Source organism: Phaenicophaeus curvirostris, chromosome 20, assembly GCF_032191515.1.
Source record: "Phaenicophaeus curvirostris isolate KB17595 chromosome 20, BPBGC_Pcur_1.0, whole genome shotgun sequence".
NCBI classification, from domain to species: domain Eukaryota; kingdom Metazoa; phylum Chordata; class Aves; order Cuculiformes; family Cuculidae; genus Phaenicophaeus; species Phaenicophaeus curvirostris.
In genome coordinates, this window is record NC_091411.1 from 8,862,815 (window position 1) to 8,881,558 (window position 18,744).

Below are 18,744 nucleotides of genomic sequence, written 5' to 3' on the forward strand. Positions count from 1 at the left end.
TCTGGTTGAGACTTCATCTGGAGGACGGTGTCCAGTTCAGGAATCCCAAATATAACGACATGCAATTGTTGGAATGGGTCCAGAGAAGGCCATGGAGATGATCAGAGGGCTGGAGCACCTCCCATATGAGGACAGGCTGAGAGAGTTGGGGTTGTTCAGCTTGGAGAAGAGAAGGCTCCAGGGAGACCTTAGAGCAGCCTTCCAGTACTTGAAGGGGGCTACAGGAAAGTTGGAGTAGGACATTTTACAGGGGCATGGAGTGATGGAATGAGGGGGAATTACTTTAAATTGGCAGGGGGAACATTTAGATTAGACATGAGGAAGAAATTCTTCTCAATGAGGGTGGCCAGACACTGGCCCACGTTGCCCAGAGAAGTCATGTCTGGATGGGGCTTTGAGCAACCTGATCCAGTGGGAGGTGTCCCTGCTCATGGCAAGGGAGTTGGAAATGGATGAGCTTCTAACCCAAACCATTCTACAATTTCTCCCTTCCTTCTAGATGAAGATTAATTTTCCCTGTGGAAAATCCAGAGTAGGAAAGAAGAATGGAAGCTCTTCCAGGCAGGTTCTCCAGCCTCAGTTTCATACACCGCACCAGCAAGTTTCCATCTCCATGGTTCCATCTCCAGACTGGCAGGGTCTTGGCCTTTCCCCTTGTCTGAGGAGGCGAGAACACAAACAGGGTACTGGGCAAGTTGCTGATGTGACTCCTCGATCCATATAAATTGTCCTCAAATGCCAGAAAGAGTCAAAGATGTAAAATTTGCACTGTCGAAACTCCGTGTAAGAGAACAAAAGCAGATTAGAACCCTATCTGAGAAGCGCTGGTTAATTTTTAACTTCTGCGGCACTGGCTGTGATGCTTCACGACTCTCATCCCTGCAAGGCTGAGATAATTCCCTCACTCTGCACCTGCAATAGGTCATCCCGCTTCAGGACGAGATAGAGTTGCTTGGAGCCAGCATGTTTTTAATCTAGTCCTGCCTCGTGCGTGGCAATTAGTATTTATTGCAGTCTGGACTGGGTGATGGCATTTTGTTTTCCTGCTGTGCAGAAGACATGTTTATTTAATCTGCCACAGAAAAGAGTGGAAATTAGAATGAGCTTCAGAAAAGAGCTGGAAGCAATTAGTCGTGTTATTTTACTGTGACTTAATTACCGTAATATTCAAATTGACAAAGGAAACGTGGATGCTGCAGGAGGGGTTTGAAAGGGAAAACGGCTGAATTACAGTGGACATGATGTGTTATAATTAACCTTTTTATTATTACTGAGTTATGCATTTAATAACCTACTTACTTAGGAAGTACTGGAGCACATGACATGTAGTAAGAACTCACGGCAAGACACAAAATTAAACTGTCCTCAACTGCAAGCAGAACTCGCTGTGCATCCACCGTGGCCCATGTGGGTCAGGGCCAGCACAAGCTTATGTGAGCCCAGATAAGCTCTCTGTGGCTCCCTGCTGACCCTGAAATAAGAAGAGAGAAGAGGGAAAATATATATCAACAGGATATAAACCAAGAATGACCACGCGGGGTCAGCTCAAAGCCCAAAATGCATCTCTAGCACTCTGGTTTTTTTTAATTCAGCTTGTATAAATTGCTTGTTGATGGCGATCTCAGTGGAGAGGAGAGGTGAGAAGTTTAACAGGAGCCATAAACAGAAATTTATGGAAGAATAAGAACACAACAAGCCAAGGTGATAGCTGACTGTGCCCCTACCCTGCAACCGTTTGATCTGTAGGAGCTCCTGAGGTAGAATAAAGGGAGAAGGGGTGGGTGAGAGCTGAACCAGACACAGCAGCGTCCCCATCTCTCTTCAGGCATTCTAGCATAGTGATAATAGTAACAGTCATAAAGGAGGGTATTGGCACCCATTATCTCAGGGACTAGTTTGTAATTATATCTAGGCTTTGTGAGGCAATGCCTGCTGCAATGCCTGCTTGGGGAAACAGAACAGCTGATACAGATGTTTTATTAGCAGCTGCTCTATGCACTAGTACCAACATTGGGAGATGTAGCCACCCTCCTTCTCCAAAGGACTATGCCCAGTGTTCTATGTAGCACCTCTCAAATCAGCTACCTGGTGAGGTTTTACTGAACACACTATTAGGTTTGTCACATAAGTAGTTTTCTGTAGGTTTTAATGTGGCTGGTTTGTACTGTCTCAGTTTGAGAGCCACATTCTGCAGCCATTTGCACTTTATGTCAACGGGAAGTCTGTGCGCAGGGGTGCTGGCAGAAGCCAGCTCCAACGTTTCATAAAATAACATCTCAGTCCTTTCAGCAGCCTGTCATTTTCCTGTTTTGTTTAATTCCTGTAACTGTCTTCATAAGAAACCCTGAAGCTGTAATGTACATTTTGGTTTTCTGTTACAATGCTTGTTTTTGTAGCGGGAAATGTAATCCTTCAAATGCCTGTGTTTAAGAGGATGCAAATCAGCTTGCTAGAACAATGCCTTGGGAACGTTTCTTTCATGCAAAACCCAGCTAGATAAATAAGGAGGGGAGGAGGGAGAGGGAAAGGGATTGTTTGCTTCTATAAACAACAAGAATTAATTATGTTCCATAAAAGGCAGATGGGTTAAGATCAAAATCTGAATCTTTCTCAATGTGGGTGAAATCTACACTCCTATCTCTGAGTTGCATCAAACCCCATTGCACAGCCCGTCCGGTGCCACGGGGCAGCGACAGGGCGCGATGACAAGAACTGTGACTTGTGGCTGTCCAGGCAGAGAGCACTAGGGCAAGCATCCCTGGCACCACTGCCCACCACAGCGGGATGCAAAACGCCTCTACTATGGATCTGAAGTGTCTCTGGACCACGTCAGGGGAACCTCAACCTAGCACCTATCCTGTTGCAAGGCAGAAAAAAGGGTTATTGCTTCCTTATGCTCTCGCTGCCCTGTGGAGCAGTGGGAAAAGGGACCCAACTTAGTCCTGGTTTAACACAAGTGACTGCAGAAAAACTCCCCACTATAAAGACACTTCTCCGATGGCAGTGTCCCAGTCCTTGACATTCAACAGCTACATTTATAGAATCATAGAATCACCAGATTGGAAAAGACCCATCGGATCATCGAGTCCAACCATTCCTATCAAATACTAAACCATGCTTATATATGTCTTAAATTATAAACTCATGAGGCATCTTTGCTCTCCCTATTCCAGCCATGCTGCTGTAAGAGCAGGAGGGGACATACAGCTCATGGCACTGTCTACTTGCAGAGTCAGGAACAATAGGTAAAATAAAGGACTTGGGCCCTAGGCTCCTGTTCCCACCTTTGCTAGAGAACACCCAGGTGATCTGAGCAAAGCCACCCTGCTTCACTCTCCCTCCTCCCACCCTGCCATTACAGAAGAGTTGGTAGTTAATTATTTCAGATTTGCAAACCCATTTTCAAACCTTTTCTGAAAGCAAGAGATAGAAGTGCAAATTCTTATTATTGCTCTTGAAGAGCCTTTTGCAAAGACGCCTGTTAATGAGCTTTCTTAAATCTATATTTATATCCTATATACAGCTGTATATAGATAGAGCAATGCCTAAAATATGTATGGATAGCACACACATATGCCTAGGAGAATGAAAGCTGATTAACACACATCTTTTTCTGTTATTACTGTGCAAGTATTTATTCCTTTTTCCTTGGAAATTGGAGAGATAAAAGATCCATTCTGGAATAAAATAATCTTGTGCATATGTGCTAGATGGTTTTGTTTATGAGACTGAAGTGTGTGAGTGTGTGTATGCGAGACAGATGGTGTGTCTGTTTGTGAAAGATATGATGCGTGGATGAATGTGTGTAAAAATACAGGTTTCTGAAGAGCTCTTCTTTCTTTTCCTTTTATTTTTTTTTAAAGACAAGATAAAATAACACATGTCTGCTGGGTACTTTATTTCACTGTGTCATGCTCTATGACAGAGGAGTGTTCCTGCAGAAGGCGAAGCTGCCCCAGAAAGCGAAGGGTGCTGCCCCCAGGGTTTCGAGCTGGGCATCGTGAATTCTCTTCAAGTTTTCAAAGTCCTGGAAAGTTTTGATAAGCAAATACTTTCTGGGCTCTGTTCCTCTATTGGCTGTTTCTTCACCGCCAGATTTTGACACAAATAATCTGATTGAAAAATCAGGGAGGGGAACAGGGGCAAAAAAAAAAAGAGAGAGAAAAAAGGAGAAGTATCTATTTCAGCAGACTGCGACCAAGTGAAAAAGTGGAAGAGGAGTCTACAGAGAAGACGACGTCTTGCTTGTCTGGGGAGATTTCAAGGCGAATCCAGTAAAGCAAAGTCCCCCAAACAGGTGATTTATTTATTCTTTTAAACACTTTTAATTTCCCTTTTTTCCCCCCCTTATCTCTCCAATGTGTTTCTCTAAGTTTTTTCTTCTTCTTTGCTTGCATTTGTGAATACGTAACATATTCCCCTGCCTAAGTCACCTGTCCTGAGGATTCCTTTATGATAATGGCTCACTTAAATCAATTAAGTCAAACCTTTTAAAACTATATACCCTGCACTTACTTCACTCTCATATATGAAAATGGTAATAGAATAAAATACAAAAGAGGTGACAATGGTCTTGGATGCCAGCACCCTAGCAAGCTCCATGCAGCAGGAACAGTTTCCAGATGTAAACTTTTGTACTTAAGCATTGAGGAGAGTGTGTACTATGTTTTTCCTTTTAATTGCTCTTTTACACTGCCAGACCATTAAGTTCAGAAACCAGACCACCTCTGCTGACAGCAATCAACATGCTGATTTTGCCAGATAAGAATCCAGTCTCTCCCGTTTAAGGATTTTGCTTTAAATCTATCATTTATTTCATTATTTTCCCATCCTTTCTAAGTGTAGGCTGATTACCGAAACAATTTTTAGCATATGGAATTAGCTGTTTATAGAGGCTTCTCAGATACCACCAGATTGATTTAATACATTAAGCAGGAAAACCTATGATCTGCAATTTCATACAGTAGGTGAATCTATACGTTAAGGATATGGAATTTGCTGGATTGCACTAAGTCTGCTTACCCATGGGTGCCTAAGGGAGAGTTTGCTAAAGCCAGTGCCGTTCCCAGCATCGCTAGAAGCTAAAGGAGAAATGCTGCAATTCTATTCTAAACTTTTTATCCAGATACTTCAGATGTACAGGCATTTCCATTCTATTTCTTAGGCAAATTTTTCACCACAATTCGCTAGCCTTGCCACATTTGCCCACTTTTATGATAGGAATCAAAAATGTTCTGCTCATTTTTCCACTAAAAAAAGCTGCATTCAAATTACTTGCCCCAAGAATGCTTAGTTTTGCAGGAGTAGACTGAAGGAACTGAAATTATTTCTGAATATGACTTTATACTTAAAGAATCAGGAGTTCATAAAACCTTTTGCATTTGGACTCTTAACTTTCAGACAAAGGTTGTGTTCTGCTTTATTTTTTCTTCAAAAATGTCATCTTCCCAAAGCCAAACTATTTATTTCTGGTAGCTTAATTTTAACTAGATAGAATAGAAAAAAAAAGCAATATTACGATTTACATACAAGTTAAGGAAGAGGGAGGAATTAAGCCTCTTTCATCCTAAAACTTTGTACACTCATCAACTTATATGAAGACATGTATCATTTGTAAGTTAAAATTAAGTATTTCTACTGGGTGTAGTAGGGGAAATGGTTTAATCTCTGCAATTAACCTTGCAAATTTGAAAACAGGATGACTTGAATTTAGAGAAAAATGAAAATCAGTTTTAGAATGGAACCTCACGCTGCAAACTGGGCACCTGATTTAGTGTGACAAAATCCTGCCAACACCTGCACCTAGTACAATGTTTCATGTTGTGAATCATCTCACCGAAGGACCCAGAGAGAACAGCTCTGTAATCTAATTCAGTGAGAACATGGATTTCTTCTAAATTATATCAAAGGGCTCAATCCTGTAGTTTTGGGTGCTGCAAGCTGCCAAGCAGTGAAATGGGAGTTAGGGCTTCACGAGTAACATAAGATCAAGTGAGATTAGGCGGTGATATCTGAATTCAGGATCCTAAAAGAAACACCTCTTTTAATTTGGTTCTTGCACAGCCTCCCATGTTTCAGGATTACATTACAGTTTTACTTGTAATACTCTGCAAAATCACCAGAGAGCATCACTGAGGATGAAGGAACTTTGAGTTTGGACAGAGGAGGGGAACATGGGAGTGCTGGCTCCGCTTTCAGATCTGACTGGGGAATTTAGAACTGGTAAAAGAACCCTTTCTCAGATGCTTCAAGTTAGGTACCCAAAATAATGAAGCAGGGTTTTTTTCCCCACCTGGGTTCTTTTGGCTGCCTGTTCCTCGGAGCAGATCACTACAATATTATTGTACAGCTACATGAACGGTAAATAAGTAAAAACATAATTTCTAGCCAGCTACTGATTTTATACTCTGCATTGAATACAAAACACACCACAACACTTGCACTTCGGGTGGGAACCCCTGTCTAAGCAATGAGCTCCCTTTTGCAATTGCCAGTTGCGGGGGCTGGCAAGAACAGACTCCAGAAAAAGAAAGTGTAGTTTTTGCAGAAAGGCTGAAGCTAAATTCCGTCAGAAGCTTCAATGACTTTAAGACATAGTGGGCTCTCCTGTCCAGGGCACTGCTCTCCCTGCGAAATACACTTAGCCATTGGTAGCAGCTAATCACTCGCTACTGATAGTCCAGAGTAGGAAGAGGGAGAGTATTTTTTCCTCTCACAATCTGTGCTTCCATCTTTCCTTTAACTGGGTTGTGTGAATCACAAAGATACTCCAATGCAGTTGTTAATTAACTCTGCTTTGGGCTCCCAGTTCCTGTTTTCTCTGTCAGATGGGGTGGGGGAAGGCAACTTCCTTTTGTAACGTTCAGTAGAGCATTGAGGATCGTTGTGCTCAGTAGAGGCTTTTATCAGCAGTCAAGATACTGGACCAAATTTGACTTTTATGTATGCTGGAGCAAACACATCCAGAAAAATCCCATTGATTCACATGCATCAACTTTCAACAGACATCAAAAAAGACGAGCTGTACTTGGTGCCTTCACAAAGTCAGCGTGCGGGGACTACCATAACTGCAGGTTTGCTTGTGGCACCTGTCTCCAATCCTCTAATTTACCTGGCTAAGCTGTCTGGCTGATGCCTTGGGGTCCTCCAGCCAGTGAGCAGGGAGAGCGACTCTTGCAGCAGGCACTGCTGGGTGCAGGCTTTCACCCTGCATTGTTACCTGCTGCTGGAGCCTCTTCCTCTGCTTTTCCTCCCAGGGAAATTATCTGGTTAATCCAGGCAGAGAAATCAGATGCCTAAAGCTTGCTGGTATGAATACCATCCATTGTGGACACAGACCTGCCCCACCACGTGGGAAAATCCCTTTGACATGAGTGGAAATACCATGTATAAAGTCTTTGTGGCAGGACTTTAACTTGGGGCAGGACTCTATCGCAGGGTGCAGCTCCACGCAGAGAATCCCCATCTGGGTCCACGAGCAGCAAGACCCTCCTGTTACACCCTCTGAGCTAAGCCCTCTGCCGGGATGCAAGGTGTGCAGGCTAAGGAGATCACACTACTAGAAGGGTTTTGCCCATGGGAGAACACTCCTGTGTTTGTACTGAGCTGCAGGTATTTCTGTGCCCGCAGCAGATACACATTGCGGTACTTAGAGGGAACCTCATTAGAGTTACAGGAGAGTAAATACAGCAATGTGCTCCAGCGTCCCTTCCCTCAAGGGCATACTTAGGGTTCATTCTCAGCACTGTTTTGTCCTCTTTCTGAAATTAAATTAACAAATCTACTCCTGGCCTTTATTTTCTCTTATTCATCTCAAGTTACATGCAAATTTCTTGGAAAAATATGAAGAAAAACAGGTGAGTCATTTCAGAATAAAAAATGGCCAGAGACACCAAGAGTTATTCCAGAAGTCGTAGAAGAAACAGTGGGAATCCTGGACCAGATTAAAAAAACGCAGCAGTAGGTGCGTTTCCAAAGGCAGCTGGGCTGGTGAGTCCCTGACTGTCACTGAGGGCAGTGGGCTTGGCAATCCTGCACTTTCCCATCAACAGAACCAGGACTTACTGCTGACTTTTCATAGGAAATACACCAAGATTTGCTTTTAGCGCTACTACACTGAACAATTATAAGGGAAAATGCAAATACACATGCAAATAAGAAGCCAGCTGATATTGCCATCCACAGCATCGAGCCTGTTGTCACACTGCCTACAGTTACCAGCCACAGGAGCGGGCACAGGGCGGGCTGGGCTCTGGGTAGTAAAGATAACGGATGCATTGCAAGAGAATTTTGTGTGATTAAATTTCAGCATTCTATGTTTGTTTCTAACCCATCATTTCAACGGTCTGTGATACTTGAGTCAGATCCAGAAGGTAACCTCTCTCAGCCAGCACTTCTGCTCTGCCTCTGCTTGAATGCTGTTTGTCAGCCAGAATACAAGATACTCAAGCTACAGCCAACAAGAAGGAAACCCACCCCACATCATAGCTGTGGGGATTTTTCCACTGCCTCTCTCATTATTGATGTAGTTCCTATAACTATTTGTGTAGCAACGTTTGTCTCCCCAGTAGAAGGGTTTTGGTTCTCATCAGTGCTGGGAGAATGAAGGAGAAATTACATCCCAAACCAGATATTTACCTGCCATTATTCCATGTTTTTTTGCCCAGGCAGTGAATAGAAAATGCCACGTTCCTTTTTGGTGAAAAGCAAAAAGGCCCATACCTATCACCAACACCGCTTTCTGGAAGATGACCTGCCTATACTCACATGGGACCCAGTAACCTCTCCCTTCACTGGTGAGTTGATCCATCCACTGGGCTTGTAAGAATACAGCAAGACAAATCAATAATTGAGTAGACAAGCTAAGGGAGCAGGATGAATAAGCTGAAGAACAACTAAGGGCTTCCCCACAGGGATGTCAGTCTACAGCCAAAATGATCCCCTACTCTGTGCTTCCATTCTCTAGGCCAAATCCACACTGCCCCGCTGAAACCAAATTTAGATCCTCCTTTTGTTTCCTGATGGGGTGCTGGGGAAATTGGTCATGTTTGGGAAAGATGGCCAACTTCAGGCAACTAACGGTCGAGAAAAGAGCTTGCACTGGGTTATTAGTCTTCTACAAACTCACAGCTCTGCCACTGGGATCTCCAGTTTGCTGTGTTTGCTGTCCACATTCTCTCTGGACTCACATCTTCTCTACCTCAGTGTTACCACCTCCTCCTGATGATTTGCAAGGAAGGTTACAGCTAGAGTGAGAAGATTCTAGGGACATCCTAACACTGACTATGAAAGGAGTCCTACATGCATGCGGGTGAAAGGCCAGCTGCTGCATACAGTATTAACGCTAAACCAACACTGTTTCTGCCTGTGCCTGCTGTCCTCCCTCTCCCCTTGTTCATGCTCCTCCACAGCCATCCATGCAGTAGCAAGGCTGGAGCAATTATCTTCTTCCTTCAGGCACCATTCAAATTTTATTTATTCAAATCTGGTATCAATTTACCCTTTGTTCTAGCCCTGGCTAGCAAATTAGAGTCCAGCCTTATGATTATAAGTTTGATAAAAAAGAAAGGAGGTGACATTTTAATTTCAATTCCCATCATACTTTGGCCATTTGTTGTGCCTCTCTAGCATACAGGAGGGTTTGGATGACAGATGAATACTGTCCTTCAGCAGCCCAGTCCCACCTCCAGCAGAAAGGGGGCACATGTATTGCACCTCTATCCATTTTAGATTCTTACTATAAGCTCTACTTCTAGCAAGTGCTGGTTGGTCTCTTTAAGGGCTGGGAAACATGAGTGTGGGCAGGAGGAGATGAGGCTCTTTGGTCACCTTTGCAACTGCATAAGAAGTTCCCTCCCCCTCTCTGCTTCCCTACTTGGCTGTCCATAAATTCAGGTTAACAATACCAAACTCTCTTAGGAGAGGGATGGAGAGGTTAATAAGTTAGTGATTGTTAGTTACCCATACAAATGAAAGTGATTTAAAAAAGAGAAGTTATTCTTATAGATGTGGCCTTCTAGGGTTAATTTTCTCTTACTGTATAAGGTATCAAGTGTCCTAGAATTTCCTCCTTTCCTCTTCTACCTTGCCCATCTCATCCTGCTTGGAATTTCCCTTTTTCAGCAATGGACAGACCTTGATTGCACCACTCTACACTTACTCAGGGAATTGAACATGGGCTCATGTATCCAAGCACGACTTCATGCATAAGTACAAAACCCACCTTAACAGATGCTTCTCCTAACAGCCAGAATAAACTAACTGTGACACTACTGTGTGATTGCAGCCATAGGAGACAAGACAGCAGAGGACATCAAGAAACAGGACCTGGAATGCATAGTTCCAAAACAAGAAAAGGACCTATGTGAACCAAAAGAAGAAAGTGTCCCTGTGCAGTACCTGAGCAGGATGCTGCCAGGCCCTTCAGCTCAAGGTCTGCTACCCAAAACCACAATTGCAAAACAGGTCAGGGGTGGGCTGGCTTATGGAGGTCCTACAACTGGGTCCAGATTTTCAGTAAAGAGTAGCTCTTATTTTGACATCAAGGGTGAAAATTGTCCCAGGCAGAGCTCATCAAGAGCATTTGGTACTTCCCTTTATGATCCTGGTATAGATCAGCATCTCTCTGAAGGATGATGCTATGATTCCTAATAAGTGAGCCACCAAACCTCAAGAACTAATGCAATTCCATGGTCTAAGAGTCAAGGCAGGGGGGCATATGATACTTGTTCAAACACCACGTGAAGCAGGGATAGCTTGAGGGTTAATGTCCCATTAGCATCCTCTCTTCCTTAAAATATCCTCAGATTGAAATCAAAGTCTTAATAGGAACTTTGTATGGGGACCAGGACTGGGATCAAAAAAGGACGAGTTACCAACTGGAACTCCCAAAGTCAGGCAGGACATTAAATGGGGGAATGGTAGCTGGTGAGGTTTCTTTACTGGTGCCCAGCTGCAGTTAATGTATGACGCTCACTTCTTCCTCTCCTTTGCAAATTCAGAGATGGCCATCCCAGGTCTGCAGATCAAAGACTGCCCTGACACAAAGAGCACCCCTACCTTCTACAAAACCAGCTTTTCTTGGGATGCTTTCCATCTGCCATACAGCTACCGACAGATGTCTTCCACCATGCAGTCAGCCCTCTTGGAGCACCCAGTTAGCCTGTACGGAAGCCACCTCCTGCCAAGTGCTGAGCCCCCTCTGGATTACAGCATGCATTATTCCTCAGACACGGAGACCTACCACTGTGTGAAGTGCAACAAGGTGCGTCACGGGGGAGAGCCTCAGGGATGGGGAGGGTCTGGAGTGATTTTCATTGCACACATCAGCGTTTCCCTGGGTTACACACATGGCTCAAAAAAGGGTATCTACCTGTTCTCCTGTCTAGGGGAGAAGGGTGCTAGGAATGATGCAATTCACACAGCCCATGAGAGGGAAGAATCAAGTAAAGAGAAGAAATTGAGAACAGAGATGAAGACACAGCCACCTCATGTCAAAATAAAATAAAATAAATCATTAACTGTTTTCTTGCAGGTATTCTCCACTCCCCATGGACTGGAGGTCCATGTCCGAAGGTCTCATAGTGGCACTCGTCCCTTTGCTTGTGAAGTATGTGGCAAAACCTTTGGACACGCTGTAAGCCTGGAGCAGCACACCAATATTCACTCCCAGGTGGGTAGCATGTTTCCAGAGAACCAGCTCTCCAGATCTCAGAAGTGTTTGGGCCTTAGCTGTTGCTCACTGTGTTGTAAAGGAAGCAACATTTACTAGGTTACAAGTGTGATGGCTTTCCTGAGGCACCCAGTGACACCAATAGGACCTCTGAAGGCCATAGATCTTAGTCTCACAAATCTCAGACTGCCCTTGAGAATTCCTTGGACAGGAGGATCATTGCTACTGATTCTTCTGTGCCTCACCTCCTCCTAAAGGGCACAGGAGTTTGGATCACAAGATATAATCCATTTCCATAAGTAACCCTTCCCACATTCTCTTTGTACTGCACCTAGCATACCAGTGCATGAGCCAGGATTTGCTTATCAAATCTAGTATTAACACTCTTCAAGCTTTGTCACATGTCTTGCAGCCACAGACATCCCATGATTTTCTTCCCCTAACAGGAAAGAAGTTTTGAGTGCAAGATGTGTGGGAAGACATTCAAACGTTCCTCCACCCTCTCCACTCATCTACTGATCCATTCAGACACGCGGCCCTATCCCTGCCAATACTGCGGCAAGCGCTTCCACCAGAAGTCAGATATGAAGAAACACACTTACATCCACACTGGTGAGAAACAAAATATTCCCAATAAGCCAATGCAAATCAGTCAAGCACATTAATACACACACACAGTTCCCAGACAGAGATATTGGACCAGGGATAAATGTCCAGAGGCACTAGAAAGTCGTTCTTCCTTGTGCAGTAAGACAGTAGAAGGTCTAAGCATCACTAAGATGCATGTCCTCCTCTGTGTAACAAGGAGGTGGTTTATTGACCAGTCTCCAGCTCACATCATGGTTGTGCCCAGCCTGGATGCAGACAGAACGTGGTTCACCCAGCTAGAGAGGACCTCCTCTGGTTCTTCTCAGCCTCTGGTGCTGGATCAGAGCACAAATGCATCAAAAAGACAGCTGGGCTGGCAGCACCCTTAAGCTCAAGCACAGCCAGTTAGGTCTGAGTCTGCTAAAGGACATTTCTACCTCCCTTCTGTCATCTGTTAAAGTGTTTCTTACCATCTTCTCTACCCTGCAGGGGAGAAGCCCCACAAATGCCAGGTATGCGGCAAAGCCTTCAGCCAGAGCTCCAACCTCATCACTCACAGCCGCAAGCACACTGGCTTCAAGCCCTTCAGCTGTGAGCTCTGTGCCAAGGGCTTCCAGCGCAAGGTGGATCTACGGAGGCACCGAGAGACCCAACACAGTCTCAAGTGAGGGACGGCTGCAGGCCTTTGCTGGAGCTCTCACTGCAAGTGCTCCAGGGAAGAAGACTCTTCCCAGCATCTCCATCCAACATGGGGCTGCCCACCTCAAAGCTCACGTAACTCCCTGTGTTCCCTGGGGACTTGCAAGGTCATGCCATTGGTTTTGATGTTCTGCTACCCTAGGGCCTTGCACATCCCAGCAGGTGACAAAGAAACCTATGGGAGCTCTCACTTTCCAGTTACAACAGGTACCAGCCCAGACCTGACATCACCTGCAAATCCAGAGGAATTCCCCTAAGGTCATTATCACTCTGGATTTACACCAGAGGCAGACTTTGGTTCAGATGACTGACCAGCAGTGAGGTGGGAACTCCTGGACAAGTGGCAGCAACAATCTGTGCCAAGCTAGTGCTGTAACCATGTTCTGCTTTGATGGTTAGGACGATAAGACTAGGGCATGCAAATAGATTGCCTTCGGTGAGCTGTGTTCAGCCTGGCCAGGGCTTCTGCAGAGACTTGCCCAGGTCATAAATTCTGGCAACAGGCACCTGAAGTCGTTTTCTTTCAGCAGAGCATTTACTGTGATCAAATGACAAATTAAGCGTGTTGTATTTTTAGCTCGGAGTAGGAGGAAAATACTGAAAAACAACTCTTATTCCTAGCTGATAACAGGGGTCTCTAAATGCATTCCTGATACGCACCATGCTGCAAGGATCTCTGGGGTGGTGGCAACCAAGCAGGCTCCAGGAAGAGCCATAACACAGCACCAGGCATAAGCTAATCTGCCCCACATCTCAGTACCATGCAAGAGAAACTTGCTGCTCTTGGAATCCAGGCTGGTATGTCCCACAATATTGCCCTGCATGCTAGACATACTGACCTGGAGCTGTCCTGGGCAATCCTGTGCCACTGCATGGTCAGGAATGGCCCTTGGGTATCAATGTCAAGGACCAGAGTTCTGCTTTCCAGCCTCTCTTAAAGGAGGAAGCGACCTAGCCTGCACACATTGGCACAGTATGGGAGTACCTTACAAATACAAATAGAGCAGTGGTATTTCTCCTCCTTCCAGGTCTAGCAAAGTACTGGAACAGGTAAAAAGCCAGCTTCCCTCCAAGCTCTGCTAATTTCTAAGTGATCTTTGGTGAGTCACTGCTTGGGGCTTTTATTTCTCCACCCCTCCTGGGGATGTGGAGTCATTCACTCAGGTTTGTAGAGTCCCTCGAGTTCTTAACAGGAAGGACAAAGTATTATTATAGCATTAAAAAGACAAGTGCTATCAGTTAAGCAGGGCATTGTAGCAGCACACAGGCCACTCCAGAGCTACATCCCTGAACACATGGCCCTGGACAATGACACTGTTGGGAAGTAGCCTGGAAAATGGACTGTGGCATTAGCCATTTCACTCCTAATGCTTATGAGGGAAGGATGCCACATGGGAAAAGAAGAAATGGTCCAAGTAGAAAATTAATTTATTGCCAGGAGAGAGAGGTCTGTTTCTGCCCTTAGTCACACTGCTGTAAATCCAAACTTATTCTCCGAAGACCTAAGATGTACCTGCCCATTTTATGCTGTGCCTAAGCTGGTAGTCATTAATATGCATTCTGAAAGCTCAAAAGCAAGTCTGTCCTCCTGGCTTTACTTGTACACTGTAGATATGTATTTATACTTATTCTAATGTATATTTTTATTGTACTACACCAGACAGTGACAACATGTACAGGCCTGCTGCAATTTATCTGATAAATCTGTTCCCTCTCAGTAACTGGGCAAACACAGCATATTTCATGTTAAAAGCATCCATTTCAAGAAAGGCTCATACTTGGCTCTGGAGATAAAAGCAGTGGGGAGGGTGAGGAGAAGGAGAAGGGAAAGAGTACAGCATTGCCCCATACAGTTCAAGCGGAAACAAGGATGGAAATTCACATGCAGAACAAGGCTCCCAAACCTTGATATAGAATCATAGAACCGCCAGGTAGGAAAAGACCCATCGGATCATCGAGTCCAACCATATGAAAGAAGACAAATTCAGGGAGCAGAGGCATATCTGTTACAGAACAGCCACGAACATCACTGAAAGCCTGGGATCAGGGGATGTTCATCTTCAGAGACAGATTTGTGCAGAGCCCCACACAGGCAGCAGTCAGCTCTCCAAAACAAGAGCACCGTGCAGCTAAAATCACATCGGGTGACATGGCATTGCGTGCCCAGACAGGGTGATCGAAGCCCCCGTTAACACTCTACTTTCCTTCCCTGGGTCATGCCAGAACCTGGTCAGGGCAGCAACTCCAGGGAGCTGTATCACTGGTGACAGAATCACATTTAGGGAACTGGTCCCCAGGTCCTGCCTGTGACACCAGGCACATACACACATGTAAATTCTCACACATGCACAAGCCTTAGTCAAGGTAAAGCCAATACCAGCTTATTAAAGCTGCAAGCCATGTCTGTTATTCCCTTTGTCCTCTGCAGATCTGTAAGCAAATATTTAAAGAGCACGGCAGCATCTGAACTGCTTGGGAGCAAGTATCCTCCAGCTCCAAAACACACGGGCACATCAGCCCAGACTTCCCCATCTGTGAGCTGGGGACGGCGGCTGTGTCTGACTCATCCAAAGCTCCCAGTTATGGCCAGTCTGGAGGGAATTGCTGGCACACACTGATTGGCACCATCACAAGGCTGCCTGTAAAACTACTCATAAAACCAAATCAGACAGCTGGTTCTTCGGAGCCTGCTGAACAAGGGCTACTGTATCCATTAGATTTCCATTCTTATCTTTGATTTCCATGGTACAGAGGAGGTATAACCTTCAATGGGCAGCTGGGGTCTTCTGTCCTAAAGCTGTGCTTCTCCAGCCTGCTTCTCCCTCCTAACAAAGCACAGATCACCTCAGTCCTGTCTTTTATTTCTCCAGGACTCTAAGGCAGGCAGCTACCTTCACCAGTATTGTGGTTACTGATTACTGAGGTTCCTGATGAGCAGCTACACCGGAGGAGGCAGTGTCAGCCTCACCCTTATTTGTGAGGAGCTTGGTGGGCACATCCCCAGGAGATGCAAGGACTGCATTAGATGGATGGGAAAGCACGTTAGGATGGCTTTAGGCAGCACAATGCTGCAGAGCTGTGCTCAGGAAAACATCTCTGTGGCCAAAGCAGCACAGGCGGGCCAGGCTGACCCACTCCCCCAAGTGCTGGGAGCGTATCTCCAGAAACACAGGCTGTGGATGGAGGCCAGCTGGCAAAGGGGCCAGCAAGACCATACAGCCAGAGCCAGGAGGTGGCCTGAGAAGGGGAGAAGAGAAGAGGGAGTTAACTTGCAGAGTTTTCTGCTAAGGCACTACAGTTTCTTCCCCTTGAGAAACAAGATGCCACTGTTAGACCACCAGGCAACAGTGCCTGAGCCCCATCCTTTCTTTAGGAGTATGGATGTCAGCAGCGCAGAGGAAAATCTAGGCACAGCCCCACAGCCTTGAAGCTCTGAAAAGGCAGGTGAAGGAGCAGGGAAGGAAGCAGATCTAGCATTACCCAAACCTCACGACACCAGGCTGCAAAGTGTTTCCCTGATCCTTGGAGCTACTGAATCCACACAACATCTACCCAAGGATGCTCAGCACCCGTCAGGATCAAGCCATGGCTGTCACCAACTCCAAACACACCTGGCCTGGCTCTCTAAACATGCAAATCCTCCCCAGTTCTGACCACTCTGAAAACAATCCCTTTCCCACCATCACCCCTTGCATAAAAAAAACCCCATTCTGGTCAGTCAATCAAGGAAACAGATAAAAAGCAAAATCTCAACTAATCTTTGTGGCTGAAGAAAGAGCCGATTGTTTTTGCCTCGCTCCGTATCCTGCGCTTGCCCAGCTCTGTTCACACCTTCCCTTTACTGCTGGGGAAATAAAATCTTGGTCTTTGGGCTGTTTTGTTTAGCAAATGAGCGACATGCAAAGCAATAACCTTGGGCGTGTGTCAGAAGGAGAGAGGTGCCTCTTCCAGACAGCCTTCAGGCACTGCGAGCAGCAGCCCAGAAATACCGTGATCAAGGGTGGATTTAAATTTGGACACAGGATGCATCTTTCTCTTCCTAATGAAGAGAGAGCCACGGGACACCTGCAGGAAGCAGAGGTGTGTTCCCAGCTAGCACAGCATTATGCTGGAGCTTATCTTCAGGTGGTATTAACCTCCTTGGAGAGGAACCCTGGAGAAAGCAAAACCCTGAAGTTTTCACATTGTGTTGGCAAAGGTTAGGGAAGGCCTAAAAGGAGCTGAGAGGAAGGAGAGGGAAGAATCAGGCTCCAACAGGGTACATATTTAGGTATATTTACTGAGTCCTGTTGCTTCCTGCCCTAGACTTCACAAGAAAGGGGTTTCAGTGAAAGAAAGATAAGAGCAGAATCTGTTGTCCTCACAGCAGGTCATTCCCTAGGGCCACACAGTTGTAGGTGACCAGTTACAGGTCAGTTCTAAGCCATCAGAGTGGTACACAAGGTGGAAACCTGAAGGCTTTAAACAATCTCCCAGAAACAGCTGCATAAAAATATTTCCTCGCAAACGTTCCTGCCTGCTTTTAAGGGCCTATCCAGGGAACACATAGAATTATTTAGGTTGGAAAAGACCTTTAAGACTGAGTACAACCATAAACCTAACTCTACCAAAATGGAAAGTTTCCCCAAAATAATTAATTTGCTGTCAGTTTGAGCTGTTCTTCTCATTGAGTGTTTGCTTAGATACTAAAGTAGTCCTGGAAAGACTTTCTGGTTTTGTTTGGTTTAAGATTCGGGTTCTAAAATGTGTATGCAAAAACACACATTAAAAATCCTTCTTTGAAAATGTAGTTGACTACAAAAGCATTTGAACTAAAAATGACAGATTATGTCATAGGGAATTTGACCTGGAAAGCTGCTACAGAATAAAAAGGTTCACCCCACACAAGTTATCACTTATCCTGCTTAGAAAGCAGAGAGGTTTTTCCACTTTTGCCCTGGAATAGCACATGCACACAGAGAAGACAATCCAGAACAGTCACACCAAAACTCTTCAGCGACAGCTGAATCAGCTGCCTCTGTGCTGAATGAGAGCTAAGAAAATGCAGATCCCTGCAGAGTTCCTGACCCACCACCTTTCAACTGGCAGTCACCCTGGATGCTCCAATCTTAAGGCTGCAACCCTGAACTGAGACCTGAGGTCTGCATGACCCTGAGCAAGACACAAGCGCTGGATTTCTGAAATTGTTCAGCACACTATGAAGCTCACAGAAAGCTTCACCCCATCTGTGAGATGAGGATAATAATACCCCCTCTCCCCTTCATTTCACTTGTTTATTTCAACAGTAAGATAGTCAGGAATGGGACTGCCCTTCCTTATCTCCTACATACAGCTTCTCGCATAATGGAGCGAGGAGCTCCATTTGATCTTGACTGGAACGCCCGAGTGCCACTACGATACCAATAACGAGTGATAGAAACTTAATTCAGCAAAGCAACCTAATCCTGCAACTGGCTTAGAAAGAAATCCTCCAAACACACACAGCGAGACCCACACACTGAAACCACTAAACTGCCAACAAGAAGCACAGCGAGCAGAAACACAGGGAGGATAAACCAGACAGGAAAGCATTTCCACCTGTGAATAATATTCCAGGGAGAGAAACAGAGCCGGATATGGATGCTATGGACATGCCACTTGATGCCCTCATTTTAAAGGTGTTGCTTCAATACAAGCATTTTTCAATCTGGGCAGATTTTGACCCTTTGGCCCTAGGGTGATCTGCATTCACCATACCAGGTGGTGAGGGAGGCAGAGCGCAAGGAGTCTTCAGCACTGGGGAAATC

At 45.2% G+C, this 18,744-nt stretch overlaps 1 protein-coding gene and 1 long non-coding RNA gene across 3 annotated transcripts in view; one reads left to right on the plus strand and one right to left on the minus strand.

Moving 5' to 3' along the window:
* The first annotated feature begins 1,686 nt into the window (after nucleotides 1–1,686).
* On the plus strand, nucleotides 1,687–13,023 carry GFI1B (growth factor independent 1B transcriptional repressor). 2 transcript variants are annotated; one of them, XM_069873422.1, is made up of 8 exons: nucleotides 1,687–1,701; nucleotides 4,188–4,297; nucleotides 8,667–8,795; nucleotides 10,286–10,432; nucleotides 11,001–11,263; nucleotides 11,534–11,671; nucleotides 12,118–12,283; nucleotides 12,749–13,023. In XM_069873422.1, the coding sequence occupies exons 3-8, from the start codon at nucleotides 8,681–8,683 to the stop codon at nucleotides 12,925–12,927; spliced, it is 1,008 nt and encodes a 335-aa protein (XP_069729523.1). In that variant the 5' UTR covers nucleotides 1,687–1,701; nucleotides 4,188–4,297; nucleotides 8,667–8,680; the 3' UTR covers nucleotides 12,928–13,023. The 2 variants fall into 2 exon arrangements, with proteins under 2 accessions (XP_069729523.1, XP_069729524.1); XM_069873423.1 differs by lacking the exon at nucleotides 1,687–1,701 and having other exon boundaries at nucleotides 4,145–4,297; nucleotides 8,671–8,795.
* Nucleotides 3,748–18,744, minus strand: part of LOC138729320 (uncharacterized) — a 29,974-nt gene continuing 14,977 nt past the window's right edge. The window contains exon 3 of the long non-coding RNA XR_011338870.1: nucleotides 3,748–4,112. This is a non-coding gene — a long non-coding RNA (uncharacterized lncRNA). The remainder of the gene's footprint in view (nucleotides 4,113–18,744) is intronic.